This window comes from Daktulosphaira vitifoliae, unplaced genomic scaffold (assembly GCF_025091365.1).
Source record: "Daktulosphaira vitifoliae isolate Bord-2020 unplaced genomic scaffold, ASM2509136v1 Scaffold_1, whole genome shotgun sequence".
NCBI classification, from domain to species: Eukaryota; Metazoa; Arthropoda; class Insecta; order Hemiptera; family Phylloxeridae; genus Daktulosphaira; species Daktulosphaira vitifoliae.
The window spans coordinates 69,045,488-69,063,308 of NW_026099572.1; the positions used below are offsets into that span (position 1 = coordinate 69,045,488).

The 17,821-nt window shown below is 24.3% G+C and overlaps 2 protein-coding genes across 2 annotated transcripts; one reads left to right on the plus strand and one right to left on the minus strand.

Annotated features, from left to right (window-relative positions):
* Positions 1-4,182: 4,182 nt before the first annotated feature.
* LOC126905083 (cytokine-like nuclear factor N-PAC) lies at positions 4,183-16,958 on the plus strand. Its single transcript, XM_050684489.1, has 12 exons — positions 4,183-4,351; positions 4,465-4,501; positions 5,053-5,132; positions 5,208-5,337; positions 5,415-5,504; positions 7,053-7,286; positions 7,357-7,530; positions 14,781-14,891; positions 15,072-15,173; positions 15,254-15,416; positions 15,485-15,664; positions 15,722-16,958. Exons 1-12 carry the CDS (start codon positions 4,311-4,313, stop codon positions 15,919-15,921), a joined length of 1,542 nt encoding a protein of 513 aa, XP_050540446.1. The 5' UTR covers positions 4,183-4,310; the 3' UTR covers positions 15,922-16,958.
* LOC126905089 (leucine-rich repeat and immunoglobulin-like domain-containing nogo receptor-interacting protein 2) lies at positions 11,902-13,885 on the minus strand. The gene is made up of 3 exons (XM_050684495.1): positions 13,671-13,885; positions 12,197-13,602; positions 11,902-12,132 (listed from the first exon to the last, which is right to left on the minus strand). Exons 2-3 carry the CDS (start codon positions 13,600-13,602, stop codon positions 12,051-12,053), a joined length of 1,488 nt encoding a protein of 495 aa, XP_050540452.1. The 5' UTR covers positions 13,671-13,885; the 3' UTR covers positions 11,902-12,050.
* Positions 16,959-17,821: the final 863 nt, after the last annotated feature.

Consider the following 17,821-nt stretch of genomic DNA (forward strand, 5'->3'; position numbering starts at 1 on the left):
TAAGTAATTATATTCAAATGACGATAAAAAATAACTATAATTTTAAGCTTGTTATAAGACTTTGAAAGCTCGAAAGTTTGAATTTAGCTATTATTTATTAGTTATTCTTAATTGTATTTATTCAAACTGAAAAAAACATTAGAAATTACAATATTATGTGTTGTTATTTAAATTTGATGTAATGCTATTAGAAAAACCTTTACCGATTTAAAATAGCATTATTAATACATAAATTGTGTTATTTTTATTAGAATTACAATAATTTAAAATATATTCAGATTTATTTACGGAGAATAGTTAAATGCAAAGTGTACCATAAACATAATGTAAGATAAAACGATCTTAGAAGATCATCAATGTCAATTGACTGCGCGGTTTAGATTGCAATTTACAGTATCGAAAAATGTTAGAAATAAGTAAAGCAATTGTAAATACTTCATGAAATTGAATATTTATATATAGCCGATAGGTTTTGATTGTAGTATCCAAATATATAAAGGGAATACAAAGGTAGTAATAAAAGGTAATTATAAAATATTGTAAATAATAAATGTGGAAGGCCTCAGAATACTAAATTGTGATCGCACTATGGGCTAAAGCAAAACAAAATTTAGCTTGCTTTATTTTCAAAATTTTTATTAATAACTTTTAATACCAATTCATTCGTCCCTTGGTATTTCTTCTACACTTATAAAATTGTCTTTTGTTCATAGTTTATAAATAAATGATTTCCCATACGGCGATACATCGTGTAGTATAATTCTGTACGTTATGATAAAAAAACTCAGCACAGTGGGGACGTGGCATAGTTGGGTCCAGTATAGATTTGATCTGACAGTGATTAAAATCACTATCATAAGTAACGTTTCGATGCAAATCTGTAGGTAGTGTTTAATTCTAAGAAATTGGTGGATAATTACAAAAGCAACATCAACTTCTATTTGCTTAATTATATTCATGATTAGTAATTCTTTTACTTAGAATTCTAGCAACATGTTACGAAAAAATTTGGAATGTTATAGATTGGTAGTAACACACACAAATAGAGTAAAAATATTAATAAATTTCAAAATAAAATTATATAATATCAAATCTAATTCGACAATAAATACTTTAAAAATATTAGAAATGAATGATTTTAAGTGTTTGTATGGATAAAGCTGGTTAAGATACTTGTTATTTGATTAAGGGATTTTTTTTCAATTTTTGAGGGTAATTGAAGATAACTAAATACGAATTGTAATCATTTGACGTATTGTTGAAAATAGTAGGTTGGCAAAATGAATTGTAGTCACAAAAAAAACCACATAGTAAAATTATATTAATATGAATAAGAAATTTTTTCTCACGAGGGGAGACTATAGTGATGGGATCCTAGATATTTATTGAAGCTTTTGGATTTAAATGAGATAAAAATCAAATGATTTGAAAATTTTTTTCTAACTAAAAAAAAATGCAAAATATTGAAGCGAATTCGAACCTCGTACCCTAAGCGTATAATACACAAATGGTACCGATTCAGCAACTGTTCGTTAGTTTCGTCGTAAGATAAAATTGGCATTTTAAGCTAATTCAAATTTAAAAATTACTTTTTCGACTCTAAAAAAATTAAAAAAATTTAATAAGTTTAATTTCTTATGTCTTATGAACTTTATTCTATGTCAATTAAATTATATAATATTCATGAAAGTCAGTGTATTGCCCTTATAAGATATTTTAAAATAAAATAAAATATAAAACCCAGGATTTTAACACAAAAATAGCATATTTTTGAATACGGTAGCCATTTGCGAATAAAAGATAGATCGTCAGAACAAATTTTTTTTTTTTAATTTTATAGTACATGACATAAGCTTTAATTTTATACATGTTGAAAGGACGCAGTATTTCCAGAACATTTTCAAATGTTAAGTTGAAAAAGTTAGTTTTTTAAAAAAGTTACTATTTTAAATCCCAATCCTGTGAACAGGTTAAGTGTCAGATTTACAAAAAAAATATACCAAATGATAAGTAAAGACATCAAGCATCTGTGAAAAAAAAAAATTTACTGATCCATACATTTTCCAAAAAGTTATAGCATTATAAAGTTAAAAATATAAAAAAGAATTATTTTACAAAAATCGTGATTTGTGATCTTTTGTTGACGTATTGTTGAAAGAAATCCGTTCGGTGAGAGCTGAGAAAAAGTGGTAACAGACACACAATATCCTGAATGAAAAAGGAATTATTAAAAAATATTATTTCTCATAAAAAAATTGTGATGATCCATACACTTTTCAATAAGTTATAGCATAATAAAGTTAAAAATGTAAAAAATAAATTCGAGAATTTTCACACAAAAATATCATTTGGTAGCCATTTTCACCACGAAGACAAGTCCAGAGGTCAAATATTTTTTTCTATCATTAAGTACAATACATTAGATTTAATTTAAGATATATATAAACATGTCAGACCTTCCGGAACATTTTCAAAAGTTAAGTAGAAAAAGTTAATTTTTTTATGAAAAAGTTGTCATTTTAAAGTGTCAGATTTACAAAAAAAATATACCAAATGATAAGTAAAGACATCAAGCATCTATAAAAAATAAAATCATATTAATATGTTCGTTATTGAAAAAGTTATGGCAGTTTTTAGTAAAAAAATTTTTTCGAAAATTAGCGATTTTTAAATTTGTAATTTTTTTGGAGGTTTCCATCATTTACTAGGAACGAGGGAAATTTTTTTAATTTTTGAGGGTAATGTCTTCGACTAGATACAATTTGTGATCTTTTGACGTATTGTTGAAAGAAATCCGTTCGGTGAGAGCTGAGAAAAAGTGGTAACAGACACACAAAAAAAAAAAAACACATTATAGTAAAACCAATACCTTCTCAGCTTCGCATCGAAGCTAAAAAAATTGAATTAACTACATATTATTATTATTATTATTATTATAGTTTTTTGAATCAATCAATTTTTTTCTTTATATTACCCTAATTTGAAAATATTCAAATGTTTTTGAGAAAATTAATGTCTTATCTTTTATTAATCACCCTATATATAAATAATATAGGTTAAACAATTACTGACTTAAACTAATTTGTAATCAGATGAAGGTTTTTGAATCATTCTTTACTATTAAATTTCTTTCTTTTATATATATATTTCAAAACATAGTATTATTAATGATCGACAGTTATGTGTTTATTATTGTTATTATTTTTGTAGAATGAGTACAAGTTTAGAACATATAAGAGAATTTATCCAAACGGTAGAGAACAAAAGCTGATGTTTTTTTGTCATGTAATTGATCGAATAAAATGGATAAAATTAAACAAAAAAACGAGTTAATACCAAAACCAGATTATTTGCATGAAAAAATTATTTTTCAATTTTTTATATTCTAGTAACTAAAAGAATAATTAAGATGACAAGAGATTAATAATATATTAATAGTAAATTTATTATTTGAAGCTATAGAAATATAGAAACATAAAACACTTTAATTACATTTTAAAAAATGTATGGGAAGTTTTTAATGCATATAATGCATTAGAAATTGGGAAACAGTGATACACATAAGTTAGCATCTTTTTTTTGGTCATGATGCATAAAATGGGTTGTTTAATAACGATCGTAGTTTTATAAACTATTTTTATCTTATTACTTTATGGTCTTGGGACCCAACAATTATGAAATTCGTTCCATTCGACTCCCCTCCCCTTTTGATATATAAATTATATCAATTATATGCATGTTTATCTCAAAACTGTGTCTCAAAAAATTTCTTTCTTAAAGTGGACGTTATTTGAAATATATGAATAATGGAAATCATTATTAGAACTTAAAAAATGTTAAAAAAAAAAAAAATTATAAAAATATTTTTAATTATGTTGAAAGTAACATAACTTTTAATTAGTATTTCGAATTTTACCGCAGTGAATAATTTTAGCAGATAAATTATTTAAAATTACATAAATTTGATTATATTTTTATAATCCGTTCCACTAATTTGAATGAACCATGTTTTAATATAAATTTCATACATAAATAATTTTTATCTATGAGGTTTATCTTATTATTGGTTATTATGATTTAATGTGTGGTCAGTTGTCTACACTGCTAATGCCGATAACGTTCAAAAAGAAATAACGGGGAAGGGATATATTCGTTAAGCGACAAGCGTTCCCTCTTCCCTGTCGCCCCATAACAACACGGACACGCCGCAGCCGCCATTATTTAGCCCCTTGTCGCTATTGCTAATTCGTTTTTATTGAATTCTTTTTTGAAATTTACTCGTAACTTTTGGATCCATTAATACTCAAATAATGTCAACTGAATGGAAATATGAAATCAATGATTTAGTTTGGTATGTTACTTTTGATTCCATATAATTATTTTATGTACTTTCTTTATTATCGAAGTTAGAAATTTTACATGAAAAGACCGCGATTGTTAACGCCATATCATGTTTGTTTACAGGGCCAAAATGAAAGGTTTCCCGCCGTGGCCTGGTCGAGTAAGTATTAAATATATATGAAAGATAAAAAAATGTAATAGTTTTGTAACCGTTATATTTTATAAAAAAATTTTATTTAATTGGACTACTTTGATTTATTGTAGTCCTAACTTATGAAATATTTGTTAAATAATTCACTTCATTGTACCAGTTAAAAATATAATTATAAAGTATAAGAAGTTATTAAAGTTAGTTAATAGCATTAACTTATTATACTATATCTTTATACAAACTGAAGTCAATTTATACGTTTTTATTTAGTAAAATAATAATAATTCTTTTGGGTTTTTTAATTTAGATGTTGAAGCCAAAATATTTTATGATAAAGCATAAATTAGATATTAGGTTAGGTATATCATTCACCTTTTACATATTTTAACTTGTCTTAATTATTTTACTTAGTAACATTTTAATGTATATTTGATTTTTGAATTTCTATTTATGAAAAAATTAAGTTTTCCTAATGTTATATTTTATATAAGCAGTAAATTATTTATTAAAATAACAAGTTGTATTTCTTAATGAAAGGTTAATCATAAATTTATCTTTAGGTAAGTGAACCATCTGAAGCATTACAAAAAATTGCCAAAAAAAATTCAAAATGCATTTTTTTCTTTGGATCAAAAAATTTGTGAGTACTAAATTATTAAAAATATTGATTAATTTATAATTTAGATTTTATATGTATTTTATATATCTATTATAGTGCCTGGATTGAAATTGGATGCTTAAAGCCGTATTATGAATTTAAAGAATCCCTTAGTATAAGTTGTAAAACAGCCACTTTTAAAGAAGCATGTAAAGCTATTGAACAATATATTCAAGATACAAAAGACGTAATTATTATTTTTTAGAATTATTTCTATATTTTTATTGTTACAATATTTTCTTACAAATGTCTGATTGTTTTAAGGGCAAAAATAATGGAATTACTGAATCAGAAACTCAATTTGAAAATTTGGTTAAAAATGATACACCTAGTCAACCCGTAAAAAAAAAAATTGTAAGTTTTTATAACTTATTACTAAGCATTATTTTTTTAATACTGATTCAAAATATATGTAAATTTATATTTTAAGAAAATCTGAACATTCAAAAGTTGAAAAAAAAATTTAATGTAAAAAAAAGTTTTTTTTTACTATATAGAAATTAAATTTTGAAATCATCTACTCCTGTTGGTTTTATTGACAGACTCGAGAACTAATAGGATTCCTTTGGGATGGGGTCTTTCCTTAACCTCCAGAGTAAGGAAGTATAGCCTAAATTCAACTTATTTAACTTATTTATGACTCAAAGAGTCCAAACTAATTAAAAATTTTTCATCAATCCCTTTTAACATTATTTGATATAAATGGCTTTGTGTGTCTTCACAAGCACCAGAATAACTGAATATAATTGTGGCAATGCTAAATAGTAAATAGAAGTCAGGGTCCTTGGTGTTTTTCACTAAGATCTATACTGATTAGCGAATCAGCCACCAAGGTATAAAAAATAAATAGTTGCCAGAATTTTGCTTACCAACAGTGTTCAGCACTAAAGTATACCATTGCTCTTGTGTGGTTTCCCAGCTAATTACTTTCATAATGGAAACACTTGATAAAGTCGAGAATATACATGAATTTGCAAACCAATGGTGATTGAATAGGAGTTTCCTCAATGATGGGACAATTTGGAACAATTGAGTAGGTGTTTCAATGTGCAATATATCATGACCATTGCTATAAAATTTGGAGTGATGAGTTTATAATTAATACCAAAATTTGGTTTTTATCCAAAAAGATATCACAATTTTTATTTTTTTTTAAACTTGTAAAGTTTAAGTTGCTGTAATTTTTGAACTTTTAGTTTCCACTCCAAATTTTTTACATATTCATAATTGGTACCAAAAAACTTAAAAATTAAAAAAAAGGTGCTCAATAAGTAGATAAAGAATTTTGTACTTTATGAATATTTTTTCATATTCTCTTAATTTTTATTTTATTATTGCTCAGTGACTGTAATTGTCTAAGTTATTAAGGTACTACTTCTAGCTAGCATGAATGATGTTATTTTTTACTGTAAATTGGACTGGGGTAAAAGTTGAAACCATCAAAATAATATAACTGATGTAAAGTAGTCAATCTCAGTCCCTGATTTTTAGTTGTCTGTTATATAAGGCATAATTCCAGTAATTTAAATTTTTCTAAATTATTCTTTGATGAGTAAAAAATAATAAAAGTCAAATGATATTTATAAATAAATCTTTATTACATTTTATATTTTTTGTATACAATATATTTATGAAATTAGGTATGTATCTAATTTTTAATTTATGATCATTATATTAGATTTTTTGACTCGAGATAGTAAACAAATTATTGAGGTACTTAAATATTATCATTTAAGACTGTCATACTTTAAATTGTTTTGAATTATCAATTAGTTAAATAGCTTTTTTTTTTTAAATAGTTAAGTAGATTTTTTTCTTTCAAATTTACAACATAATAAAATTAAGTTTTATACATATGAAATTATTATTCACTATTAATAAAATTAATATGTTTATTTTTAGTCAACTAGTGTACGTAATTCAACTCCAAATTCTTCTGTTAAAAAGAGAAAGCCTCAAAATGAATCATCAGTGTTTGATTCAGATGACACCAAAAGCAAACCTAAAAAACTACGGCTGAATTCCAGTATGAATAACACTGATATTCTGACACAACTTGGGCTAACTACTAATAATCATTTAAATCCACTCCGTAAAAATAATTCACTCTTAGATAGACCAGAAGTTATTACACCAGTTAGTATATATTTATTTACGATGAATCATGTATTAAAAATAATAGTTAAAAATTTTATTTTATATGTAGGAAAGTACACCTTTAGATGTAACTAAAATATCAAGGTCATTGATGAATAAAAATATTTCACCTTCAGACTTGAAGTTTGGATTTATTGGTTTAGGAAATATGGGAGCAGGAATTGTCAAGAACTTATTAAATTCTGGACATAAAGTTGTAATTTGGAATAGAACAACAGAAAAGGTAATCATTTTTATTATTTTATAATAAGTAAGAGGTATTTAGTGTGGTGCAGTAGATCATTCCACTTTAGTGCTGAAGTTCCGTTGAACTGTTTAGTATTAGTTACCAGATGAGTGACCATACCAGAAATTGAATAGTGACACACACTTTGCCTCATACAGGCATCATCAGCCATAATTAGGTACAATAGGTCAAGAGCTGGTGTAAAAATCCTGTAAAATTATTGTAAGTCCCAATTCTAAATAGCTGAGACAGAGGCTAAGGAGATAATGATGATTTTATAATGTTGTGCAGGCCCACATGGTAAAAGGAATTAAACTTAATAAGAAAACGAAAACACTCACTTTTCAATAAAAATTTAGAATATATAATTTGATTGACACAATTAATAATACAATACACGTTATTTATTAATAATACAAATGAATAGAATAATAAAATAGAATGATATAGAATGAGTGTACTAGTGCATACTAAACCACGACTGACTGTAGGGTACTATAGGGAGACCTTTGCCCATGGTTGCCCTAAAACCCTTGGTCAGCACATTCCTGTGTTCGACGACAGTCGGACGACCATGTATTCTATACTCTACTCAATTATAAAATAATATTCAGGAGTTCTTAACACCCCCCAACCTAAATGAGCAATGGGGGTCCAATGATTCACATTGACTCAAGGGAAATCAGATAAATAAAGTTATACAATTGCAAAGGGATTTAGAATGTTTTTCATATTGGCGAATTATATAATTTAAAATAGAGAGATTCAGAGTTGAGTATTAGTAATTTCAGTGGTATATACATGAATTACTTTTTTCTTACACTTAAAGAATACAGCGACAATTATAATTAATATGGTACAAATTGACAAACAAGTATATATGATTACAATATGATGATAATGACTTAGTAAAAAATTATTGCTATTTGAATTTGTATACCAATTTGTAGTATGTCAGACGACCATATATTCTATACTCTACTCAATTATAAAATAATATTCAGGGGTTCTTAACAATAATAAGGGAGAGCAAAACAATAATAACCCTTCAAAAACATTCAATTAAAAAATTTGTATAAAAATGATTCTATACTAGTTTAATAGTATGATAACATCAGCTTTTGTTCTCTACCGTCTGGATAAATTCTCTTATATGTTCTAAACTTGTACTCATTCTACAAAAATAATAACAATAATAAACACATAACTGTCGATCATTAATAATACTATGTTTTGAAATATATATATAAAAGAAAGAAATTTAATAGTAAAGAATGATTCAAAAACCTTCATCTGATTACAAATTAGTTTAAGTCAGTAATTGTTTAACCTATATTATTTATATATAGGGTGATTAATAAAAGATAAGACATTAATTTTCTCAAAAACATTTGAATATTTTCAAATTAGGGTAATATAAAGAAAAAAATTGATTGATTCAAAAAACTATAATAATAATAATAATAATAATATGTAGTTAATTCAATTTTTTTAGCTTCGATGCGAAGCTGAGAAGGTATTGGTTTTACTATAATGTGTTTTTTTTTTTTTGTGTGTCTGTTACCACTTTTTCTCAGCTCTCACCGAACGGATTTCTTTCAACAATACGTCAAAAGATCACAAATTGTATCTAGTCGAAGACATTACCCTCAAAAATTAAAAAAATTTCCCTCGTTCCTAGTAAATGATGGAAACCTCCAAAAAAATTACAAATTTAAAAATCGCTAATTTTCGAAAAAATTTTTTTACTAAAAACTGCCATAACTTTTTCAATAACGAACATATTAATATGATTTTATTTTTTATAGATGCTTGATGTCTTTACTTATCATTTGGTATATTTTTTTTGTAAATCTGACACTTTAAAATGACAACTTTTTCATAAAAAAATTAACTTTTTCTACTTAACTTTTGAAAATGTTCCGGAAGGTCTGACATGTTTATATATATCTTAAATTAAATCTAATGTATTGTACTTAATGATAGAAAAAAATATTTGACCTCTGGACTTGTCTTCGTGGTGAAAATGGCTACCAAATGATATTTTTGTGTGAAAATTCTCGAATTTATTTTTTACATTTTTAACTTTATTATGCTATAACTTATTGAAAAGTGTATGGATCATCACAATTTTTTTATGAGAAATAATATTTTTTAATAATTCCTTTTTCATTCAGGATATTAATAAAGAAATAGCAGATCATGTAGCTTTTGGAATAATCCACCAATTTTTTAAAATTAAACACTATCCAAAGATTTGCATCAAAGCATTTTTTTTGATAGTAATTTTAATCACTGTCAGATATCATTATACTTGATCCAACTATGGCACTTCATCACTGTGCCGCGACCCCCCTGTGCTGGGTTTTTTAACTCTTTGTGGGTTAAAAAAACCTTAATTTTCTTTAATGGCAGCCCTATTTTTAGTTTAATAATAAGGTAGAAAAAATTATTTTTTATTAAATGAATCGTTTTTCTGTAATTAATTATTAAAATTTAGCAATTTTTGACTAATTTACCATTTAATATACAATAGTCTTCATTTTTCTGTCACATAAACAAGCATATAAAAAAAATAAAGTAAAAGTTTCTTTATCCCATCAGGGATAAAAAAAATATGTATATATTATAGTGTTTTGGATCAGTTAACATTTTCCTTTAAAACAATTGAAAATATTCAATATTCTTTTAAAAATTCCAATATTATCTTAAGATGATTTATGCATAATTAACCTAGCATAAACAGTCATTAAGTATGTAGAAATTGACAATGATTATCAAACATCGATATAATTTTGATATCTACAGTATTTTTTTGGTAAATTTTCAATATTAATATTGTATTAAACTATTATTTTATACAAATTATTGATTTTGATTTGAATGGCATTGTCAAAAATAAAATATTATATTTAATTAAAATTTTACATTTTAAAAATTATATTTTCCACACACATGATGGTTTATTCCTTTTTTTAGACATTCCTATAATGCAATACCAAAGTTATAATGTAATTATTAAAAATATTATTTATCTTGATTATTGTTATATTGCATATTGCAACGAAATATCCAAAAAATTGAAACATATAATAATAGAAAAAAATTATGTTGAAGACCCCTTTTAATTTTTAATAGAATGAAAGATTTTGAAACGTTTTTCATATAAATATTTGAACTGCTAATTCCATATGCATAATTTTTAAATTACTGATATAATTTTAAGACTAATTTATATATATTTTTAATAATTGTATAATTCATATTGGTAACTAACCAGCTGAAAAGTTATTAATCAATTACTCTTATAATTGTTGTTGATTTAAGTGAGCAAATAAAACATTTTAACTTTATCAAAAACAATTCCAGATAGTTTTCAATTAATGTCTTGTTTAGTTCTTTTTCAATTTTCAAACAAATTCTGTATAACTACCAAAAATGGAAATTCTCATTATAAAAATTTCCAATTAAATTAATCACAATAATCATGTATAAATTGTAATTTTTATTAGTGATAAATAATGTTTTAAATGTAGTTTAAGAAGGCTATTATATATATATATAAATGTTATCAAATAATAATTATTAAATATTTTTATTGAGAATATCAATTTTATCTTTTCTAATCACAAATATTTGTGACTAATACTTAATAAATATAAAAAAAATGAGCTCTTTAGTAAATAATCAAAAATATGCTGCTATAAAGGAGAGGGGTTACTTGTTCAATACTTAATAAAATATTCATAAGTGACCCTGTTCTTTTAGTAAATATTTGTCTCTCACTTTGGTATTTAACATACCATCTACTCTAGTTACATATATGTGCTTGAAAATCTCTGTTAAAAAGATATACAGATGGTCCTTATTTAACATAGAAGCAATATAAAGTACTTAATAAGTTAAAAAGAATTAATTATTATGGTTAGAAAATAAGGTCATCCTAATATTTAAATGTTACTTAATGAATAAAGTTGTTTTTTATACATTTTTTTTATCAAAGTAGATTACTCTTTATTTATTTTCAATAAATCAACTCTAAATCACTGGACAAATTTGTTTATATTTAATTAACTATTTTATATTGAGATTTTTTAAAAATGATTAGCTTAACAAAAGTATAATTTCATAATGATATAATTTGTCCGTCTATTTTTATATTAATTACAACACAGTTTATAATTATTACTATGCCATTTTTAATGTTATTGTTGATGACTAAAAACTCCCACTTTTTATTATTTGAAAAATCATTAAGACTCTAAAATATCTATCTAGAAGACATAATGACTTTTTAATAACTCACTATTTTTTTTATAAAAATGTATATAGCTAAATTGTTTAACTGAATTTTCCTATGAACAATCATGAAATTATGTTCCAATTTTATTTGATTAAAAATAAAAAATATTTAATGTACAAATAAATAGTTACAAAAATACATTTAGATTTTAATTTGTACTTATTTAATAATTCAATCAACATGTGTAAAACAAACTTATGTTACATTAAAATTACTAAACATTTTCAGGAACATTGTTCTGTTTATCTTCATTTTGCATTTCCATTGAATTTTGTTTTACTTTTATACAATTCAGTCTATAAAAAAATTGTTATTTGTAATATATTTAAATAACTAGAAATGATAAAACTTAAATATTACCTTTTTAGTAGTAATTTTAAGGCACAACATAAAATAGTTAGCATTAAAAATCCCATAGCTGATAATATTCCTAATAAAAGGGCATTAATTTTGATGTTAAAGAAAAATTCACTTTCTAAATGTACTTCAATTACTTGAGAATCATGACCATAAATGTTAGATACATAGCATGTGTAATTACCTATGTTATTTCTTATCATACGTGAAATATTTAAATATCCATCTGAATCAGTAAAAATTTGTTGATTGTTATTTACTGACACCATATCCCAATCGTGGATTTTAGGGTGTGATGAAATATTTCTATCATTTTCTTTGTTTTCATGATATGTTAAACCACCAGGTATTAACCATGTTATTGCAGGCTTTGGATGACCAAAGGATTTGCAAACTATTTTGCCATTTTTAGTTAATTTTAAAGTTACAGATCCGCTAATGTAATAAATTTTTGGTGGACAATCTAAATTATCAATAGCTGATAATTTTGAGAAGTTTTTATATCCTTTTATTACTGTTGTTTCTTTATACCATTTTGTAAACCATCCATTGTAACAATTTACTGGAACTTGTATTCCATGCATGTATAATTCTCTAAGATTTTTTAGAGATGCAATACCCATAGGTAGATTTTGAATATTACTACAGTTGCTCATATTAATTACTTCAATATTTGGAATTTTCTTATCAATAAAATCTTCTTCTATAGTAGTTAAATTAATGCAGTTATTTATATTAAGAATTTTAAGGTTATTTAAATCACCAATGGAACTCTGTATGTATTGAATTCCGCTATTTCCAATATTTAAGTATTCTAGATTTTCTAAATTTGAAAATATACCATTGGGTATTGTAAGTAGATTGAAGTTTCCCAAACTAAGATATCTTAAACCTACAGATTCTTTAAATATGTCCTGTGATAATGTTTGAAATAAGTTATTCTCCAAATTAATATTTTCAATCAAATTAAGACTAGAAAATGTATTATCTGATAAGGAACTTATATGATTGTTTGATAGATCCAAGTATTGTAATCTTGGGATATTCACAAAAAAACTACTCGATATATTATTAATTAAATTATATGATAAATCTAAATATATTAATTCACTTTTATTTAAAGGACCAACTGTTGTTATATTACTCATTGACCATGTTAAATTTACAAGTTTATCATCCTTTAAAATCTGATTATTTATTGTATGGCTAATATAAACTTCTGTAAAGTGGATAGTTGTTATGTTATTGGGGATATTGATAGGTAATTGTAATGATAACTTGTAACAAGTTATGGAGAAATTGTTACAATTACAAACCATATTATTCTCGCAAATAGTATTTCTGTATTCACAATATATCATGTGCATTAATATAGTAGTAAAAATGAGTATCACAAGATTCATATTCATCTAAAAATTTTTAAATATTTTGTTAACTTAATATGGTAGTATATGAGATAACAGTGTAATGTATTTACCTTTTTTTTTATATTGTGTATTACAATGTTTGTAAGATCTCATTTGTCCCATGTAGTAAAACGTATTTTTATTACTTTTAGATAATTATTAGCGTAAAATACTAAGATAAGTAATGTTTATATTATTATTCGTATTTAAATATTTGCGGTATCGACACTTGAATTGAGAACATTACTAGTAATTCGTTAACGTAACTTTTGCTTCTGAAATTTAGTTGATTTTCACCGCGTCCCGCGTAGTCCTTAAAAAATTGATAGTGGGGATTTAAAGACAGTGATACCAACGCAATGAATATTAAATTTCTCTCTTATGTTGTACAAATATTAATAAAATTTACTTAAGAGTCGTTTTTTTTGTTTGATATAAGAGTTCATCATTTTTATTTAAAATTGTATATACTTACTATTCTTTTATTGTAAAGTTTTTTCAAGAATTTCCATCAGTACTCATTTATAACAACTAAATTTTAATATTTAAATAAAATATAGGTTTCATTTTGTTGTAACCAAACCAACTTATATATGAAGAAATGTTTTGAGCTTTGTAGTTAATTTTGGGATTAAATACCATAAGTATTTTTCAATAGAATCCCTCTTAATATTTTGTTTTAATAGAACTTTTTTTGTTGCTTTATTTGAATTTTTTTATGTGAAACCATTTAAATTTGATTATTGATAAATTTTACTTAAAATTATGATATGAATCCACCTTTTGAATTTTTGGCCTAATCAAGTATTTATTTGTACTAGAATTTAATGTATAAATATGAAAATTAAGAATTAAAAAAATTGTCGAAATTCAATGGTCAAGTTATAATCAATAACTTATAACCTCCACTTATTTCAAAACTTATTGTTTATATTCTTTCATTGAGAATAATTTTATCAATAGTTTTGTGTGATTAACGGTTATATACTCTTAATAAGAAAAGCTTGTATTTTGTAAGTGTCATAAATACAAAATTTAGTACTATAACTAGTTGTCCTAAATAATTTCAAAATATGTGATAATATGTTATTACACTGATTCCTTCAATTAGATTGCATTTTATATGTATATTCTTTATTTATCATGAAATTTTAATTTGTTATACATTTTTTTAATTGTAGAGTCAAATGTTTGAAGATGCAGGTGCTGTAATTGGCTTAACACCATCTGATGTTATTGGAGGATCAGATATAACATTCTCTTGTGTTTCTGATCCACAAGTTGCTAAAGACGTAAGAAATAATCCTATAAGTTATAACTTATTAAACTAAAAAATCTTAATTTCTCAAGATTTTATTTAAAAATTGTAAATACTTTTAAGTATGATAGTTGAATATAATGGAGTTTAATAAATATTTGTATTTTTATGTTATTATATATATGTTTATTAATATTATTTTTTTCTGTTTTAGATGGTATTTGGAAATTGTGGTGTCCTTTCTGAAATAACACCTGATAAAGGATTTGTTGAAATGAGTGGCATTGACCCAGAAACTTCACAAGATATTGGAGAGGTATAAATAACCTAAAATATTTATTTTGAATTTCCAAAATTAGATAATTATTTGCTTTAACTAATAATTTTGGATTTAAGGCTATTATTAGCAAAGGAGGTCGTTATTTAGAAGCCATGTTGCAAGGTAGTAAGACTGAAGCAGAAGAAGGCAATCTAGTATGTATGGCTGCTGGTGACAAAACATTATTTGATGATTGCCAATCAACATTCTGTGCTATTGCTAAAAATTCATTTTATCTAGGTATTACAAAACATTTTTTTTTTTTTTTCAATATATAAATTTTTTTTAATTTTTGGCTAATAATTTAGGCGAAGTTGGTTCAGCAACCAAAATGAATTTGATTTTGCATTCAATTAAAGCAGTTACTTTAGCTGGACTAGCTGAAGGCATGGCTTTAGCAGACAGAGCTGGAATATCACAGAAAGATATGTTAGAAATTTTAGGAATGACATCACTAAAATGTTCTTTACTTATGGAAAAAGGAAAAGGTACATTCACATTAAATTTTAAGCAATAATAAAATTCATAAATATTTTAAATTTTAGCAATGATGGAAAATAATTTCCAAACTCATCAAGCTTTGAAGCATATACAAAAAGATTTGAGTTTATCATTAAATTGGTCAGATACATTAGAACAACCATGTCCAGTCACAGCTAGTGTAAATGAAGTATTCAAACATGCTAAGCGTCTTGGTTATAGTGATCATGACTCAAGTGCAGTATATGTTAGAGCTAAGTTTTAAAAATAATATTGCCTTTTTCCTTTTTATATTTACATTTTTGACAACTGACAAAACGAATCTTAGTATAACAAATTAATTTTGTTAAAAAATTGGTTTACATATAATTTTTTTTACATTTTTAAGTTATGTAATTTGTATATATAAAAATGTGAATATTGTTTTTGCACATTAATCTTTTAACATCATTATTCATTATAAATCATTTATTTTATAAACAAATTTTTTAATTTCCAATTTGATGATTATGTTAATTTTATTAAAGAAAAATATATATATGTATATTTAGTAATACACACGTGTATAAACAATATAATGTATAAATATTACATAATATCATAAATTTCACAACCCAAAAATTCTATTCATGATTATTTAAGTAAATAATTTTAGTTATTAACTTGAATTAGTTAATTAATTTTTATTAAATTTAACTTAATATTTTGGTTCCCATAAAGATAAATCATTCAAATAGTATATTTGAGAGTGAATAATTACATATATTCCAGAAAAGTAAAAAGTAGTGTAAAATGTTTTATGAAAAGAAACAACTGTATACTTGTAAATAGATTAGTAACTTTTACTTTTATTTTAAATTATTAGATTTATTAAAAACAAAAACTATAATTCAATAACTTATCAGAAATTTATATTTTGTATTTTCCTGATTTTACCTGTTTTACATTTAATTCTTATATAAATATTTTTTTTTTAACAAAAGTTTGTAATCTATGTTTGTATTGACATTTATTAAAGATGTTTCTGAAACCAATATTATAGTAAAGCTAAATGTGTAAATTTTATTAATAATTAGAAAGCTTATAAAAATGACAGACAAATGTCTTTTATTATTACTATAAAATATGTTGTTTTATGCAACATACAATTTGGTATGGTAACCTATGTACATTATTAGACCTTACTTGTTTAGATAGTAGTCACTAATGATTAATGTATTAATTTGTATAGGGATAATGAATCAATTGAAATAATGTATGAAACTTAGGGATTTATTATTAAAAATACATAAAAATTGGTTATTTTTTATAGTTTTATTTGAACATTTTACAAATTTAGTATTTTTATTTGCTCTCAGATGTTAATAAAATAATAATGAAGCTTCATTATAACATGTTTCCATAACATAAGAAATCATATTTTGATTTTTTACTAGATATACTTAAGTTTTTTGTCTACCCTCTTAATTAAATTTGCATGAAAGTGCTTAATTAGTTATTGTTGAAGTATCATTATTCTGGCATATAGCAAGACTTCCGATTAGGGGAAAAAATCACTGTGTATTCACTTGAAAAATTATACTAGAATTTAAAAGGATTTCAAAAATCATCAAAAAATAACTACCTAAATAAAATCAGTCATAATACAGAAGGGTTGTGTTAAACGATTTATTTGATATTTCTCATTCTAATACATTAGATATGATGAAAATTGAAGAAGATAAAACGTTTTTGTTGATACAAAGACAAAAAGGTAGACCTGGTTGCATGTGGGCATCGACAACAAGTTGTCTCAAAAGAAAAAAAATGAAATAAAAAATTATAAAATAATTTAAAGAAAGTTGGACTAGTCTAGATTTGATGAATTTTGATATTGGTATCAATGATATAATTATAAAAAATGCAGTTGAACACTAAAAATAATATAATATTTTGTTTGGAAACATTAATGATTCAACAATGTAGATATGACTAAAGAATTTCACGAATTATGTGTTATTTTTTTGGGTGCAACACCTTTTAATGGTGTAAAATTTCACTACCCTGGTGTTATTCATCGCGCTAAATGAATGTCTAAAGCAATTTAATCGCTAAAAATGTACATCTTCAGAAAACAATTAAAGCTTAAAACATGAGAAGAACATTTAGTGATATTTGTGTATTTT